Here is a 17,713-nt window from a genome sequence, read left to right as displayed (position 1 = left end):
AGATCCTGCTGCCTGCAGGTAGCAGTGGGACACCCTCTTCCCTGTGCAGCTGTAGGCCACCCTGGGAAGAGATGATGTTGTCCGGCTGAAGCCCAGAGTCCACCTTCCACGCTGCAGTCAGGCCAGGAAGGGGCTCTCCAGACACACCTGCAGCAAGGTGTGAATAGGGCTGTGACGCTGGCTAGGCCCCTGGGATTCTGCTCTGGGCTCTTCAGCGAGGCCCCCGCCCCCACCACACCCCCCAGTAGGGAGGAGCAAGGGAGGGTGGAGAGTGGAGGGTGGAGGTTGGGCGGAGGGAGTAAGGGGAAGACAAAGCAGGGTGGGGCTACCCGCCTGGCCGGGAGAGTGAATGCAGTAGCAGCAGGAGCCCTGCAGCTCCAGGAGGCCCCTCTCCCACAGCCAGTCTGGCTGTCCTCTCCACGGACACTAACGGACTGACTGACGACCGGCAGAGCAGCAGCTGTCACCAGCAGTCACCCTGCCCCTGCTGGTGAGTGCTGAGTGCCGCTGAAAAAGCTGGGCCAGGAAACAGAGTGCCTGGACCTTTCTGACCCTAGAAGTCAGGAGTCTGGGACAGGCAGAGGTCCTGTGTGGGACAGCATGGGGCAGGGGGATCTCGGTAAGCCCGGGTGAGTCCTGTGCCCTCTGCAGAACTTCCGGGGTATCCTGGGACTTCTCAGGGACACTTGGCAGCCCAACCCAGCCCAGCAACCTGGTGCCCTTTGCCTTCCTGGAGGGGGTGCCCATGAAGCCCAGCTGGACAGTTTCAGGAAGCAAGGGCACCCTGTCAGGCTCTGTGGACTGCCTGCAGGGTGTCTGCAAATGACGCTGCCCTCCCTCCGCAGCCACGGACAGCCTGGCCACCATGGCCCTGTGCGGGGCCGTCTGCACCCTCCTCCTGGCTTCCTTAGGCTATGCCACTGGCCAGCTGCTGGGCAGGGACTCTGTGTGCACAGCATGGCCACCAGCCAGGTACAGCCTTACCTTCACGGGCAAGTGGAGCCAGACGGCCTTCCCTAAGCAGTACCCTCTGTTCCGGCCGCCTGCGCAGTGGTCTTCATTGCTGGGTAAGGGCTCCTCCACTGCCAGCTTCCCTGCTGAAAGCTTACAGCCCCCGGACAGCTGCTGACAGCCTTGCAGCACAATGCATCCAACACACGTCAGCTCAGCAAGTATTATAGGCTGGCAGGTGGCACAAACCTGTAATTTCAGCATCTAGGAGGCTGAAACAGGAGGATCACAAGCTCAAACCCCTAGTTATTTAGTGAAACTCTGTCTCAAAATAAAAAAAAAAATAACCAAAGAGCTGGGGTTGTTGGTTAGCGTGAAGATCCTGGGTTCAATCTCCAGTACAGAGGAAGAGAGAAGGGGCTGGCAAAAGGCTTGCTAAACACCTAGGGAACAGTGGCTTGTGCTGTCCTGGGCTTGGGATGTGAGGTTTCGGGCCACCATTGGGGAAGGTAGGTTGCTCCCTGGTCACCAGTTGGGTGTCCAGTGCATGTGGATGGAGGCTGCCACTGCCTGTCAAGGCTGGAGTGGCCATATGACCTGGTGCTCAGGAAGGAGGCTGTGGTGTCCCCTTGGGTGCTTGGGTGGGGTGGGCACCCATCATTGTGAGCAGCTCATATGGCTGGCCCCCCAGGGGCAGCACACAGTTCTGACTACACCATGTGGAGGAGGAACGAGTATGCCAGCAATGGGCTGCGGGAGTTCGTGGAGCGGGGCGAGGCCTGGGCCCTGATGAAGGAAGTCGAGGCTGCCGGGGAGAAGCTGCAGAGTGTGCACGCAGTGTTCTCAGCCCCCGCCGTCCCCAGCGGCACAGGGCAGACGGCCTTGGAGCTGGAGGTGCATCCCAGGCACACGCTGGTGAGCACAGTGTGTGTGTATGTGCACATGTGTATGTATGTGTGTGCGAGTGCATGTGTAACCGGGGTGACGCCCCAGGCTCCCTGGTGGCTGAGCCCCTGCCTGTACCCAGGTGTCCTTCGTGGTACGCATTGTCCCCAGCCCCGATTGGTTCGTGGGTGTGGACAGCCTGGACCTGTGCGAGGGAAGCCGCTGGAAGGAGCAGGTGGCTCTCGACCTCTACCCACATGATGCTGGGACAGATAGTGGCTTTACCTTCTCCTCGCCTAATTTTGCAACCATCCCGCAGGACACCGTGACTGAGGTAGGTAGACCAGAGGCTCTTAGAGAGCAATTACTGGGCAGGGGCTCTGAGCCCAGCATGTGGCTCCTGTTGAGGGAGCCTCCAGGGCCTGGCCAGCACTGCAGGGAAGAGAGCCACACACAGGGTGAGAGCCCCTCCCAGCCCTCTCCACAGGCTGCTGTGAGCACAGGCAACAGAGTTTGGCAGCCCTGTCGCCAGTGTCTACAGTGAGATGAAAACATACGCAAGTTTTTAAGATATTTATTCCAGCAAAAGACACACTGCAATGACTCCCTGCCACAGTACCTGCTTGCTTCAGACACACTTGCCTACTAGCTCTGTCACTCTCCATAGCACATCTGGAGTGTTGTCCTGGCTGCCTTGATGTCCTGAATTGGCTCACAACAATGACCTTTCCTGGTCATTCTGACCTTGGGGAGGAGCCAAGAGTCATACCAGATTTGGTGCCTAAAGAGGATGAGGACACACTGTAGTGTTTTCCAAGCCTAGGCTGGGCTCTGCTTTCTAGCACTGCCCTCTGGACACTGGGACTGGCCCCAGGGGGTTGCATATGCACCTAGGTGGGCTTCTTGGACTCTGAGCCAGCCCTTCTCTCCTCTATCCTAGATCACATCCTCCTCGCCCAGTCACCCAGCAAACTCTTTCTACTACCCGAGGCTGAAGTCCCTGCCACCCATGGCCAGAGTAACCCTGGTGCGGCTCCAGCAAAGCACCAGGGCCTTTGTCCCACCTGCCCCAGACCTGGCCAGCAGAAGCAATGAGATCACTGACAGCCTCTCAGGTAATCTGGACCACGTTTGCTGTTCCTGCATGTCACAGGTGGGTGGTGGGGAAAGGGCAGAGAAGCCCTCCAGCTGGTGCCAAGGCATTCAGGGTCAATGGGAGACCAACTCTGCATCTACCATGAGACCCCCATGGATGTTTGTCTGTCTCAATGGACACACAAGGCAGATGTTCGTGGGACCAGCCACACCCACACACACCATGCCACCTGGCAGCAGATCAACTGGGAGGGACACCTGCCCATTCATGGGGCTCCCAGCCACATGAGCTGGAAATAACAGAGTGGAGAGGACAGATACGGATAGAGATGGCTGTGCTGGCCTAGGAACCCCACCATGGACCCAACAGGAACAAATTCTGGAGAATTCCACCCAGACAGCTGCCACTAGATGGGGCAGGAGCACGCTATGTCTCTTTTCTACCTACCCCTAGGATGTCTGAGGGGCACCTTGGAAACATAGGCATTACCAGGTGATTTAACCATAACCACAAATGGGTGATTTTAAAATATGTGAATATAATGGAGACAGTGGGGACACAGGAAAAGGGACAATGACACTGAAGTACCAGGACTCCACAGGAATAAGCCCCACACCCAAAGGGTCCACCAACACAGGTCTTCAGAAACAAGCAGACACAAGCGTCAGGGCAGCAGGAGGGCTGGTGCCTCCCAGGGCTCCCCCACCTAGGGCATCCTCGCCCCATGGGCCAACGTAAACTCAGTCTGGAGAGGCAAGCTCAGACTGCACTCTGGGAGCCCAGTGTGCATTGGGCATCCTTCTGTCTCTGACGGTTCTCTATGCTGGTTCAGTTCCAGAAACACCACTGGACTGTGAGGTGTCGCTGTGGTCATCCTGGGGTCTGTGCAGAGGTCCGTGTGGGAAGCTGGGAACCAAGGTCAGAACTCGCTACATCCGTATGCAGCCCGCCAACAATGGCACACCCTGCCCCGCACTTGAGGAGGAGACTGAGTGTGTCCCCGATAACTGCGTCTGACCTGGATCTGGGTCACCCAGGGTTCCCAGGTGGACAGGCCAAAGGCCCACAGGAGGCCTTGCACAGACCACCATTGGTGGCAGCCTGGGGATGGCTGTGACAGGCCCCTTCTGCAGGCAAAGGAATCCGGAGGCCATGAGCCTGCTCTTCATATGTCCCTGTAATTTATTGCCATTCATGAGGCTGCCTGGGATGCTAACAAGAGGACACTCCAAAGAGCCCTGCACCTACAAGGCTGTTAAATACCTCACACCTGGCACTAGCCCACTACCATATCCACTCTCAGACCAAGGTAGCCCCCACACTGCTGGCACTGAAGCCAAGGGGCCACACAGGAAACACACAGAGAGGGATGGTTTGGAAATGTGGTATCTTCATCTGTTGATCTTTGCATCTGAATAAAAGCCATCTGTCCCTGAGAAATGCTGGGGACTGTTCTCACACTTCCCTAAACACCACACACCAAAGACCCTGGGTGTACCAGTGGGGACACTTCGAGGTGCCCAGGACAGTCCTTGGCTGCAAGGTGGGGCAGGGACCTGGCAGGAAAGGGGGAGCAGGCTTGTGAGGGACCCTGCTAAGGCTTTAGAAATTGGCATCCAGCAGCAGCACCTGTCCAGGCACACACGGACAGGGAATGACTGCAGATCTGGAGCAGCACTGGGGTTACCATGGCTGCAGCCCATGCTGTCCCCTCCTGCAGGGGATGGCCAATGCAGTCCTAGTCAGGGGTCTCCCAGGATCTAAGTTCAGGGGCCTTGCCTACAGGGGCCTTGGTATTGGTCAGCTTCCTGTCACTAAGACAAAGCATGCAATAAGCAACTTGGAAAGAGGACAGCTTTAGTTCAGCTCACCTTTTGAAGATTTCAGGGCACATCCAGGGATTGAGTGCTTCCAGACTGTGATGAAACAGCACAGAGAGATAGCAGCTCATGGCAGAATAAGAGGAAGAGGAAAGGTCCTGGGTCTCACTATCACCTTCAGATCATGTCCCCAGTGACAAAGACCTCCCCAAGGCCCATCCCCAGTCACCAGAACCTCCAGTAGCCCACAGCCGATCACCAGAACCTCCTGAGGCAGGTCCCCAGTCACTGGGACTTCTTAAGGGCCCATTCCCAGTACCAGGACCTCCCACTAGGTCTCGTATCATAAACGTTCCACAGGCTCCAAAGAGTGCCACTCCTGGGACCACAATTTCAACATGTGCCCCTGGAGACCTTCCAAATCCAAACTTCGCACTCCAGGGGTCTTTCTGACCTTCCCAGGCCACTCAGGAGTCAAGGGCGTGCGTGCTCTTCCCCAGCATTGCTCCTTCCAGCAATGCAGTCTCTGACTGGGCCTGCACTGGTCACTGTCAGGGAGACACGAGGAACAGCCCTGTCCCTTAGCCCCTGCCAAAGCCTGGACCAGGGTTGTGTTCTTCTTGCTCCTAGAAGTCTGTGGTACACTATTCTGCCAGCTAGCTAGGACCCTCCACGCTGATGCCTCCAAAATCAGGCCTTGGGCTACCACTCATCAGCCAGTCTCCTCCTGGCCGATGGAAGATTCCAGGCCGTAAGATCTGAGTTTACACGGTATTGTGGCTGTATCTCAATGTCCCCCCAAAGCCTTATATGGTTATAGGTGGGTTTTTTTCAGAAGTGGCTGAATTTAGTGTGTGTGATTAATGCATGGTGCGGCACTAGGATTAAATGCTAGCGTTAAGGGTGGATGACTATTTAAATAACCCACTGATTGGTTTGGCACTACCCTAATCTTGATAGCCCAGATATGATATTTGGGACAGAAACAGGCTTATCTTGTCTCTGGCTTGCTTTGCTACCTTCTGCTAGCCATGACCTGTTGCTCCTCTGCCATGCTGCCCTGCCATGGAAACAGCTAACTATGAACTGAAACCTCTACAAACTGAGCTGAATAAACCTTTTCTCCTTTAACTTTGGGTGTCAAGTACTTTGTCTCAGTAATGAGAAAAATAGCTAAGACAGGTGGAGACCTGTGAAGCCCTGGTTAACAGTGTTTCTGAAGGCTTCCAGGATGAGCAGTGTCTGCAGCATCAGAGACAAAGAGCTCACAGCTGCCCAAGATTGCCCTGATCACCCTGACACAAAGCAGCCTCAGGGAATATTCATACACTCAACATTCACACCCACCACACACAGCATGTGACCCTAGACACCCTCACCTGTGGAACTGCACTCTCTGATACCAGATCTGTAAGTCACTGGGACTGGGTGGTCAGACCCCAGTTCTCAGGAAAGCTGAACCCTACCGTGGGCTACCCAAAGCTGATTAATAGGTGGACTTAAACCTGGGTGCTGGTCAAATGACAGCAATGTGAGACCAGGTCCACAAACCAGAAGCTGCTAAAGAGCCTACAATGTACAGAGGACCCTGGGGCTTGTAAGGACACCTGGGAACACCAAGTTGCTTTCTTTCCTTATTGGAGTGAAGCTGGGTGAGACCTTGGAGGACTCAGACAGGATGGTGGTGAGGAGAGAGTGGTTCCCAGCAATTACCCCAAAAGGCCACAAAAACATGGCAGAAATGGTGAGCAGGGCAGATTCAGGGCCTGATTCAGACAACATAAATACTCAACAGACCTGTGTCTGACCTGTCCCACGGGTACTCACTTGGCACCCCATGGTGGGAGGAAAAGCAGCAACCTCTGAGCAATCACAAACAAGCAACGAGTGTCCCACACAATCATCCAGTAACAAGAAAGTGGCCATCACTGGGTATGGTAGCCATGCTTGTAACCTCAGAACTCTGCGAAGCTGAGGCAGGAAAGTTGAGAGTTTGAACCCAGCCAAGGGAACTTTAGAGACTTAGCAAGATCTTGTCTCAAAATAAAAATAAAGAAGGTAGCTTAGTGAAAAGACTATGGGTTCAATTCCCAGTACTAAGAAAAGAAAGATTGGGGATGCTGTGTTTTTAGCTCAGCAACACAAGTGCCTGCCTGGCCAGCACAAGGTCATGAGTTTGATCCCTGGTGCAAAAAAAAAATTAAGGATCCGTAGGAAAATGCCCAATGCCTAACCCATGATTGAGAAAGAAAAATTGCCAAATACTATGAAACAAGAAGAAGAAAAATGACCAATCAACAAGGGACACTTGGAAGCGAAGAAGTCTGGAAAACCAAGGCTTGGTCAAGGGGCACAGAGCTCAGCGGGCTGCAGACAACAGTGGCTAGGGACAAGAAAGATAAGACTGAGTGCTGCTCAGGGGCACGTAATAAAATGGGACACTCCAAGATGTTTTCAAATTGTGACTCCGAAAGAGAAAACAGGAGGAGTGGAAAAGAAACAGTATTTAAGAAGAGCAAATAGTATAAACAGTATAAAAAATACAGCATGTGGTAGACAGGACAGGGAAGGCCACTGCAGCCACCAGGCGCCAGAAGAGACCAGCGCGAGGCCCATGGGGAGGGAAGGCAGGTGGAAGGCCACTAGCTGGACCTGGGACAGGGAGGCCTCAAGTGCATTTACTGTTGGCCAGAGCTGTGGATTCAGAATGAAGACAACACAAAATGCAGACGCTTTCAGGGGACAACAACAGAGAGCTTAACATGGAGACCACTCTGAAGGGATTTCCAGTAAGCACTTTAGGGGGAGGGAAAATTGTCCTGACAAGATGGGCAAAGGAATTTTAAAGAACCTCAGATAATTAAAACAATCTCAGATGACAAAAGCAGAAATTGCCCGAGTAGAGCAAAAATAACATCTGAGAAATGGTTAAATTACAACTAATAAACAGCTTTGAGAAACACAAATCTTAAACTGTAAGTGTAGGCTCCCAAACTCAGACTTTGGCAAATTTCTAAAGTCAGGCTTTTAAGAGCTCAGCTGTGCCAGCAGTTATAAACACTGCCGTTTCCTACAAACCACCTGCCTCCGTGTGGCGCTTTCACTGGGTGACCGCTACCTACAAACCACCTGCCTCCGTGTGGCGCTTTCACTGGGTGACCGCTACACCCATCCATTGTTTGCCTCTTCTCTGAAAAGACTTCCCTTAAATGTTTTATGGACCATTTTACAGAATTTGTCAGGGAGACCACTGGCCCTGAGGTTTCTTTGTGGTAGGAGTTTCAACTACAATTCCTATACTAGATAGATTCTGGAGCTTCATTTTTTTTTTTTTTCTTGTATAGTTTGGCAATTTGTGCTTTCAAGGAATTAGCTTTTGTCTAAATTGCTAAATTTATTAGCATATCTTATTTCTGGCATTCTTCCATTGTTCCTTTAATGATAGTAGATTTATAGTGATGTTTCCTTTTTGGTTCTGACATTGGTAATTTATGTTTTTTTCTCCTTATTCCTTGATTGGTTCAGTTAAGTGTTTATCATGTTTACTGATCTTTTCAAGGAACCCATGTTGGTTTGATTAGCTCTCTTTCTTTTGTGTTCATGTTGTTTCAGTGATTTTTATACTTTATTATCACTTCAATATTTCCCTCCTTATTTTAAGTTTAATCTGGTTTTCTTTTTCTTATTTATGAGGGTGAAAGCTTAGACCATACATTTTAAAACTTTGCTACAAGCATTTAAAGGGATAAATCTCCTTCACAGATCCTGAGTCCCACCTGAGGAGCTGCTGGATTACCACACAGTACCCTGCCCTAGAGATGGAGCCCAGCCCCGCCACACACTCATGCCAAGGTCCAGTTCCATCAAGCCAGCCTACTCAGGCCTTTGGTAAAGTGGAACAGCTTAGTAGCCTGAGAAACATATAGGTACCTCCCATCCCTGTTAGGCCTGCAAAGCACCCAGGATGCATCAGGGAGCCCTGCCCAGCCTCCTACTTCCCTGGAGGCAGCCCACATACTGCTGCCTCAGAAGCACTTGGGCCCTGTTTGTGCACTCTTGTCCCAAGCAAGCAGCTAGGCAATCAGCCCTGAGTAGCTTGGCACCAAAGCTCCCAGGAAGCAGCCAGCAGTTCATTCACCTTCCTGTGACCCCAAGAAGCAGGTGAGCAGCCTGTTCTAAGAAGCTTCAGCTGCTAAGGCTCAGAGAAGCAGATACTTGACTTTGCCCTCCCACCTTTGGCCCCAGGAAGATGGGGAGCCTCTTTAAGTAGACAGGCCCCCAGAGGGCCTCTGATTTCACCTGTGCAGCTGGCAGACACTGTTAAACACACCCTGATACCAAGTACACAGAAATAAAGGAAATAATGAGTACTTTTCCTGGGAGGCAGCGCAACCAATCTACGGGTGCACCAGGGAGAGAACAAGTCAGCATCTCCCAAGAACCAGCCATGCCTGAACTCGGTGGGCAGACCAAGAAAGCACAGAGCCATCCTTCCTGAGCAGCACGAGTGAGCCATGAGCCTGCCAGGGAGAGAGTAAGTCAGTGTTTCCCGCGAGCCTACCAGCATGCAGGCAGGCTGAGAATCAAATGTGCCCCCACACCTCCGCCCTGTTAGCAACTGGATGGTTTCGAGATCAGCAACTAAGGTACATAAAGCAACTAAATGCTTGTACTATTGGGTTGATTATGCTGACCTGGGGCCAGAGGTCTGAGCATCTCTTGGGGGGATGACTGTGTGCAATGTAGCAAGTATGAGGGATTTTTGTCGATCTTGTCTTTGAAGGCCAATATTGTTTTCACTGTTTTGCTTTGTTCTGATTGTTTTGATATATTCAATATTCTGTTTTGATTGGTTTTATAGTGTTCTGTTTTTGGTTTAATTTTGCTATACCTGATTGAATGGACAACTATTGTGAAGACAAGATATACTATGGTACCAATTATTGGTATTCCAGTATCCTGCTCTCAAGTTCTGTAACAATTTCACTGTCTTATCTTGATTGGCTTTGTTCTGTATTGTTTTGTTGTATTTTACTATCTTTAAAATAAAATTTAAAAATAAAGGAGATAATGAAAAAGAATAAAGAAAGCCTTTGGTACTTGTAGAACAATACAATAAACATTTGCGTTATGAGCACTGTAGAAGAAGAAGAAAAAGTCATAGAAAATATACTAAATGAAATAATTACTAAACTTTTCCAAGCCTTGTGAAAGATAGAGACGTCTGGTTGAAGGAAGCTCAAAGACCCTTAATATATCTAACCAAAACACATTCTGTCCAGGCAACATTTATGGGGACGTTCTCAAAAGTACAAAACAAAGAAAGAATACTACAAATAGCAAAAGTAAAGCATCAAGTCACTTATGGGAAATCCTTTTTACATGAATAACAGCCATCTCAGTAGAAACTTTACAGGCTTGAAAACAATAAAACATTCAAAGTTCTAAAAAAAATTACCAACCAATAATCCTATAACCAGCAAAGCTGTCCTTCAGAAATAAAGGAAAAATAAAGATGTATAAATACAAGCTAACAGTGACCTCACCATCAGACCACCCTATAAGAAATGCTTAAGTCCTACACTAGAAATGAAAGAAAGATAACTATCATAATGAAAATATGCCAAATAAAAGTTCAGCTATAGAGCAAACATAAAAAAGGAGAAAGAGAATGAATCCCTATGACACAGAAGACCACCAAATAACAAGATGAATAAGGGGAAGAAAGGACTGAAGAATATATAAAACAATGAGAAAAAAAATCCAAATGACAAGAGTATGTCATTATTTATTAGTAATAGCCTTGAATATAAACAAATTAATTCTCCCAATTAACATAGACTGTCTTAGTGGATTAAAAAAAACTTGACCCAAAAATGTACTGTATACAAGAAACATACTTCACCAGTAGATACACAGATTAAAAGTAAAAGGATAGAAACAATACATACCATGCAAAAAACAGGCAAAAGTAGCTATATTTATATCAGAGAACATAGCCTTGAAATTAAAAATCATAAAAAAGATAAAGAAGCTAAGCTAATATATCATGATAAAAAGATAAATTTAACAAGAAGAAATAATTGTAAATATATATGCACCCAATGCTGGAACTAATTACATAAAGCAAAGACTATTAGATCTAAAAGGAAAGATAGACTGTAATGCAATAATAGTGGAGACACCAGCACCTCACTTTCATCAATAGATAGGTCATCCAGACTCCCCCTAAATTCAGTGAGCACAGGAGTTAAAAGTACTGTAGTATATACAAACCAACTGGTCCTAACAGACATTTACCAAATACTTCATTTAACAGCTAAAAATGTACATTCTTCTCCTTGGCCATAGGGAATATTCTTCAGCATAGACCACAAAACAACACTCAACAAATTAAGAAGCTAGTGAAATCATAGTATATATCTTCTCTGATTGTAATAGAATAAAACTAGAAATCAATAAGATAGGTTTTAGAAATTGTACAAATACATGGAAATTAAATAACAGTGTCATGAGTGGCCAATGAGTCAATGAAGAAATAAAAAGAAATTCAAAATGTGTTGAAACGTGGAAATAAATACACAACAACCTATGGGGTACCATAAAAGCAGCACTGAGATAAAAGTTTGTAACAATAAATGCCTATGTAAAGAAGTAAAACAATTTCAAATAAACAACCTAATGATGAAATTCAAGGACTCAGAAAAGCAAGAGTAAGTCAAACTGAGACTCAGAAAGAGGAAAAATAAATAACAGATCAAAGCACAAATAAATGAAATAGAGACTTAAAAAATACAAAAAGCCAATGAAACTAAGAGTTGTTTTTTTCCCAAAAGACAAAAAAAAATTGACAAATCTTTAGATAGATCAATCAAGGAAAAAGAAAGAGGGCCCAAATAAAGTCAGAGACAAAAACGACATTATAAATGATACTACTGAAATACAAAAGGTCACTAGGGACTGTTATGAACAACTACATCCCAACCAGCTGAAAAACCTAGAATGAGTGGATCCCTTCCTGGACATATAGACACTACTAAAATTAAAACCAGAATACACAGAAAACCTGAACAAACCAGTGGCAAGTAACAAGATTAAGTCAGCAATAAAAAGTCTCATAACAAAGAAAATCCCAGGATCAGATGGCTTAATTGCTAAGTTTTACTAAACTTTTAAAGAGCTAATGCCAATTCTTATCAAACTATTCTAACATACAAAAAGGGAAGGAACCTTTCCAAACTCATTCTACAAGGCAAGCATTAGCTGATACCCAAACCAGACAAGGATAAAACAAAACAAAACTATAGACCAATATACATAGTGAACACAGATGCAGAAATTCTCATAAATACTAGCACACAGAATCTAATAGCATATAGAAAAGATTATGTATCATGAGTAAGTAGAATTTATCCATGAATGCAAACATGACTTAACATATGCAAATCAATAAATATATCACATCAACAGAATGAAGTATGGTCACTTCACTAGTGCAGAAAAATCATTCGATAAAATTCAACATCTATTTGTTTGTTTGAGACAGGGTCTCACTGTGTGGTTCAGGCTGGCCTGGAATTTACTATGTAGCCCAAGCTAGCCTCACACTTGCAGTTATCCTTTTGCCTCAGCCTCCTGAGTGCTGGGATTACAGACCTAGCTTTAACATCCAATCATGTTAAAAATTTTTAAATAGGTGTAGAAGAGCTATAGATGACAAATCCATAGCTTATAGTACACTGAATAGAAACAAAAAAAGGATTTCTCCTTTTACCACCATTACTCAACATAATTTTAAAAGTCTTAGCCCGGGATAAGGAAAACAAACAAACAAACAAAAAAAAAACAAAACACAGATGGTATCCAAATAGAAAGACAGAGGTCAGATTATCCTTGTTTACAGATGACATGGTTTTATATACAAAAAAATTCTACCAAAAATCTTTAAGAACTGATAAATGAAATCGAGAAGTTTTAGTATACAAAAGTAGCATTAAAAATCACTATCGTTTTAATGTACTACTAATGAAATTTTTGAAAAAGAGTTCAAGAAAACAATCCCACTCACAATAATTACCAAAAAATCACTTGGGAATGAATTTAATCAAGGAAATAAATGATCTCTACAATGAAAATTATAAAACATTGATAAAACAAATGGAAGAGAGCATACACAAAAAAATAAAAATCCCATGTTCATGGCTTGGAAGAAAATTGTTAAAATATCTACACTACCCAAATCAAGGTACAAATTCAATGAAATTGTATTAAAATCCTAATAATACTCTTCACAGAAGTAGTAAAATACTTCTAAAATAATTTGCATGGATAAAAGTACTGAATAGACAATGAAATCCTGGGTTTGGGGAGCTGGAGAGATTACATCACCTGACTTCAAAATACTCTACAAAGCAACAGTAGAGTTGGGCATGATGATACACACCTGTGCCCTAGCACTTGGGAAACTGGGACAGGAGGATTGCCACAAGCTCAAGGCCAGCTTGGGCTACATAGTGAGTTCAAGGCCATCTCTCAAAAAACAAAAACAAGGGCCATGGATTTAGCTAGTGGCATAATCTCCTGCTTGGCAAGCATGAAGTCATGAGTTAAATTTCCTGGTACTCCCCTGAAAAAAACAAAATAAACAGTACACAGCACAGCATGACTACTGGTATGAAAAGATACATAGACCAGGGTCGGGATTTAGCTCAGCAGCATAAGTGCCTGCCTTGCAAGCACACGGTTGAGTTTAATCCCCAGTACCAAAAAACAAACAAACAACAACAACAAAAAAAACCCCATAGACCAATAGAACAGAATATATAATCCGGAAATAAAATAACTGTCTATAGCCAACTAATTTTTCAGTGAAGACAAGAACCTACATTAGAGAAAGTGTCTTCAATAAGTAATGCTGCAAAAACTGTTTCCACATGCAGAATAAAGAAATTAGACCCTTATGTTTCACCATATGAAAAAAAAATCAACTAGAAATAGATCAAAGATTTAAATGTGAGACAAACAATCATGAAACTACCAAAACACAACATAGGAGGCATGCTTCAGGACACTGGGCTGGGCAAAGATATTTTGGATATGACCCCAAAAGCATAGGCAGCAAGTGGGATTACATCAAACTAGAAAGCTTCTGTAAAAGGAAATACTGTAACCCAGATTGAAGAGGCAACCTATAGTATGGGAGAAAATATTTGCAAACTATTAATCTGATAGGTGATTAATTTCCAGAATAGGTAAATAACTCAGACTACTCAATAGCAAAAATACACACACAGACACACACACACTCTACAATTAACATTTCTCAAAAGATATTGAAATGGCCAAAAATATATGAAAAAGTATTCAACAGCACCAATCATCAGAGAAGTGCCAATCATAACTGTAACGAGATATTAATCTTACCCCAGTGAGAATGGCTGTTATCAAGAAGACCAAAGCACAAAAAACTAAAAAATAAATACTGTGGGTAAGTGGAGATTAGGGAAGCATCACACAATGTTGGTGGGTATATAAATTCATATAGACATTGCAGAAAACAGAAGCAATTTTCTCCACAACACTAGAAATAGAGCTGCCTTGTGAACCAGCAATCCCAGTACTGACTACATAGCCCAAGAACCAAAACCAGCTTGGTGAAGAGGCCTCTGTAAATGTATAATTACTGCAGTGGAGCTCACAATAGTGAACCAACTGAGGTGTCTGATGATGGGTGAGTCAGTAAAGGAAATGTGGTACATATATACAGTGGGTATTATTCACTTATAAAAAAAAGGGAACCGGATGGAACTGGTAATGGAAATTACCCAGCTGCAGAAAGACCAGCATACATCCCCCCTTACACATGGAAGTAGGAAAGTTGATCCCAGGAAGCAGAGGTAATAACAGCAGTTACTAAGTCTGAGGAGGGTGTGTAGAGGAGAGGCAGAGAGGACATTAATAGGCCTTAGAGTATAGGTGGACAGAGGAAGGACTTCCAATGTGCTACAACACAGCAGGGAACTATGGTTGGCAACTACCTGAATAGTTCAAAATAGCTGTAGAGATGATTTTAAATTCCCAGGATAAACGATATACATCAGACAGACATGCCAAGTTTCCAGATGTGATCATTATATTTTTTCACACATCTAAACACAATGGATCCCATAAATGTATATCTTTATGTGTTAATTATAATGTAAAAACTAAAAGTAATACCTGCAATATATTAGAAAACACTAAGTTAAAAAAAAACCCATAGGTTATAATGGTACCTTAAGGAGCCTCTCTGGTCACCATCAACAGGGCAACAGTAAATTGCTGGGAATCTGGCGGTCCTACAGAAAGTAGCGCCCAGCCTGTGCAATCTTGATTCCAGGGTGACCAGGTTTTCTGTGCAGAAGCAGCTGAGGAAGTAACGGATCAAACAAGAGGGTAAGGACAGATGCCAAAACCTTCAGGACAGGCCTGGAAGGGGTGCTGCCAGCTGGGGGGTGGTGCCAGGTGGACAGCCCATTTACAGGCCTCCGGTCACTCAGAGCAGCACTGCAGACACCTGACCTCAGGAGAGACACAGTCAGGAGCTGAGCAGAGTCTGGCTGGACATCCCATCTGAGTGTGGGTGGGAAGTGGAGGAAGGATCTGCTCTTCCTCACCATCCACAGCCCAGAGACCAGCTCCAGGGGCCCAGGAGCAGTGGTGCACACCAGTGTGTGCTAAGTGCCCTGAGACACTGAGCCGGGTGGCCTGGGAGAAGAGGGCTGGCCATGGGGAAGGGACCCCTGCAGAGAGAGACTTAGCACACATAGCTGCCAGCAGACACTGGCACAGGTGAGTCACTGAGGGAGATCCATTAGGGCTCCCAGGGACATCTGCCTATTAACCAGGGATTGGGTGACAGCAAAGAATTATTTTTGTTAGGTGCCATAATGGCATAATATCTATTTTTAAAGCATTCTGGGAGACAGATACAGGAGGGTCACATGTTCCAGCCCAGCCTGCATAACTCAGCAGTACCTCTCTCTCTCAAGTAATTGGTCAGTCACTAAAAATGTCGAAGGGCTGGGGATGCAACTTGGTGCAAGGATCCTTGGCTCAATCCTCAGTATCTCTGGACCAAAGAAAAAAAGTCCTTACTATCTACAGATGTACCTGCAGTCCCAATAGGTAAGACTCACCATCTGGAATGTATTTTAACTACTCTAGAATCCTCCTCCCTGCCCCCATTGATTAGATGAGCAAGATTGGAGTTCATCACGAAATTCCCTAGCACTGTGTACATAAATAATTTTCCATGATAAAATTTTGTTAGCAGCAGCGAGAGGAGACTGAGAGCTGAGCCAGCACACCTGAGCTGTGGGGCTGGGGTGGCTCAGTGGTGAGCACCTGCCCAGTGTGCATTAGACCCTGGCTTCCAGGCCCAGTGCCACCGCAAGAAAAAGAAAGAAGAATGAAAGAAAAGATAGGGTTGCCAGTCGCGCTGCCGTCACAGTACACCCTCTCTCCCTGTGCGTTGTGTGCTGGGGCTGACAGTGCTTTTGACTACTCTGCAAGGTAGGTGCTGTTCCCACCTCAGCTTTGTAGGTGAGGAAACTTGGGCACAGTGATCAGGATTTCCAGGCTCACACAGGAGCAAAGTGACCAAGAAGGAGAGCAGAGGCAATGCCAGGGTGCAGGCTGAGACGGCCGTGGCATTTCCCACAGCAAAGCACCAGCATGTGGGGAAGAGTGGGCCAGGACGGCACCCAGGACAAGGGCGCTGCCACGGCCTCAGAGGACTGACGCTGGCTGCAGGTATGGATGAAGGCACCTGCAGTTCTCCCAGTGCCAGGGCAGCCACAGCCACCCCTCCAAATGTGCAGGCCTTGAGCACCACAGAGCTGTGCCCCTTCAAAAGCGTGTGGGGTGACTGCATCCCATGCACACATGCTCAGCAGTGGCACAGCTAAGGCTGCAGACTGGTCTCCTGCTACACATAATGGGCCCGCCATTGGTCCATTCTTCCTCTTGTCCTGTGAGCACTCCGCGGGGGGGGGGGGGTGCGGGCGTGCACACACACACACACACACACACACACACACACACACACTGCCAAACCCGAGGACCGCCCGTACCAGGTCGGCAGTCACGCAGTTGTTGCTGCCTCACTGCATCCTAGGTCCCAGGGTATGACCGCTGGTAGAGTAGTGGGGTGAGAGGACTCAAGACCCCTTTCCACTATTCTTGCAACTTTCTAAAAACCTACAAATAGGGGCTGGGGATTTAGCTCAGCGGCATAAGCACCTGCCTTGCAAGCAGGCAGTCATGAGTTCGATCCCTGGTACCGATAAAAAGGAAAAAGACAAAAAAAAAAAAAAATCGAACAAATATTTCCAACTAAAAGGTTTAAAAAAAAAACCCTGAGGCTCCAAAGGTTAAAGGGCAGACGGATTACAAAGATCTCTTACTCTTCTTTTGGGGAAACTGAGACTCAGTCGACTCAGCCGACTCAGCGCCCCTCCTCCTCTAGATCAGGGTCTGGATGGGCTCATTTTAGAACTGCTCCTCTTACTGCCTAGACTCCCATGCTACCTCTCTTCCTGCCCATCTCTCCTGCTCCTGACCGCGCCGCAGGCCTCCTCCCTCACTTCCTGGCAGGCAGCGGCACTTCACATCATTCACAGAGGCCTGTGGTAGGCCCCCAGCGCTGGGTACCAAGCCTTCCTCCAGCACTGACCCCAGCCTGGCACTGCCTGCCACTCCTACAAACACACAGTCATTAACGGGCAGCAGCTCTCCTGTCACTGCTTGGAAAGAGCCCCATTGTCCAGGTGTCTTTTTACCTTGCTCACTGGGATTTGCTGCAATCACCTGCCCATGTGCAGGCACCATATGTCACTTCTCACGAAAATCGATGCTGCAGAATTACCCAATGGAGTGCAAGCGCTGAAGATATAGTGGCTTGCAAAAAAAGCACTGTTCC

The 17,713-nt window shown here is 46.8% G+C and overlaps 1 protein-coding gene across 1 annotated transcript; it reads left to right on the top strand.

Moving 5' to 3' along the window:
* The first annotated feature begins 304 nt into the window (after positions 1-304).
* On the top strand, positions 305-5,883 carry Spon2 (spondin 2). The gene is made up of 6 exons (XM_013147338.3): positions 305-490; positions 846-1,067; positions 1,643-1,866; positions 1,979-2,170; positions 2,777-2,951; positions 3,765-5,883. Exons 2-6 carry the CDS (start codon positions 866-868, stop codon positions 3,947-3,949), a joined length of 978 nt encoding a protein of 325 aa, XP_013002792.1. The 5' UTR covers positions 305-490; positions 846-865; the 3' UTR covers positions 3,950-5,883.
* The last annotated feature ends 11,830 nt before the right edge of the window (positions 5,884-17,713 follow it).

Source organism: Cavia porcellus, unplaced genomic scaffold (assembly GCF_034190915.1).
Source record: "Cavia porcellus strain 051 isolate PalLab524CR breed Dunkin Hartley unplaced genomic scaffold, mCavPor4.1 scaffold_18, whole genome shotgun sequence".
NCBI lineage: Eukaryota > Metazoa > Chordata > Mammalia > Rodentia > Caviidae > Cavia > Cavia porcellus.
This window is presented reverse-complemented; position numbering and strand designations above follow the sequence as displayed.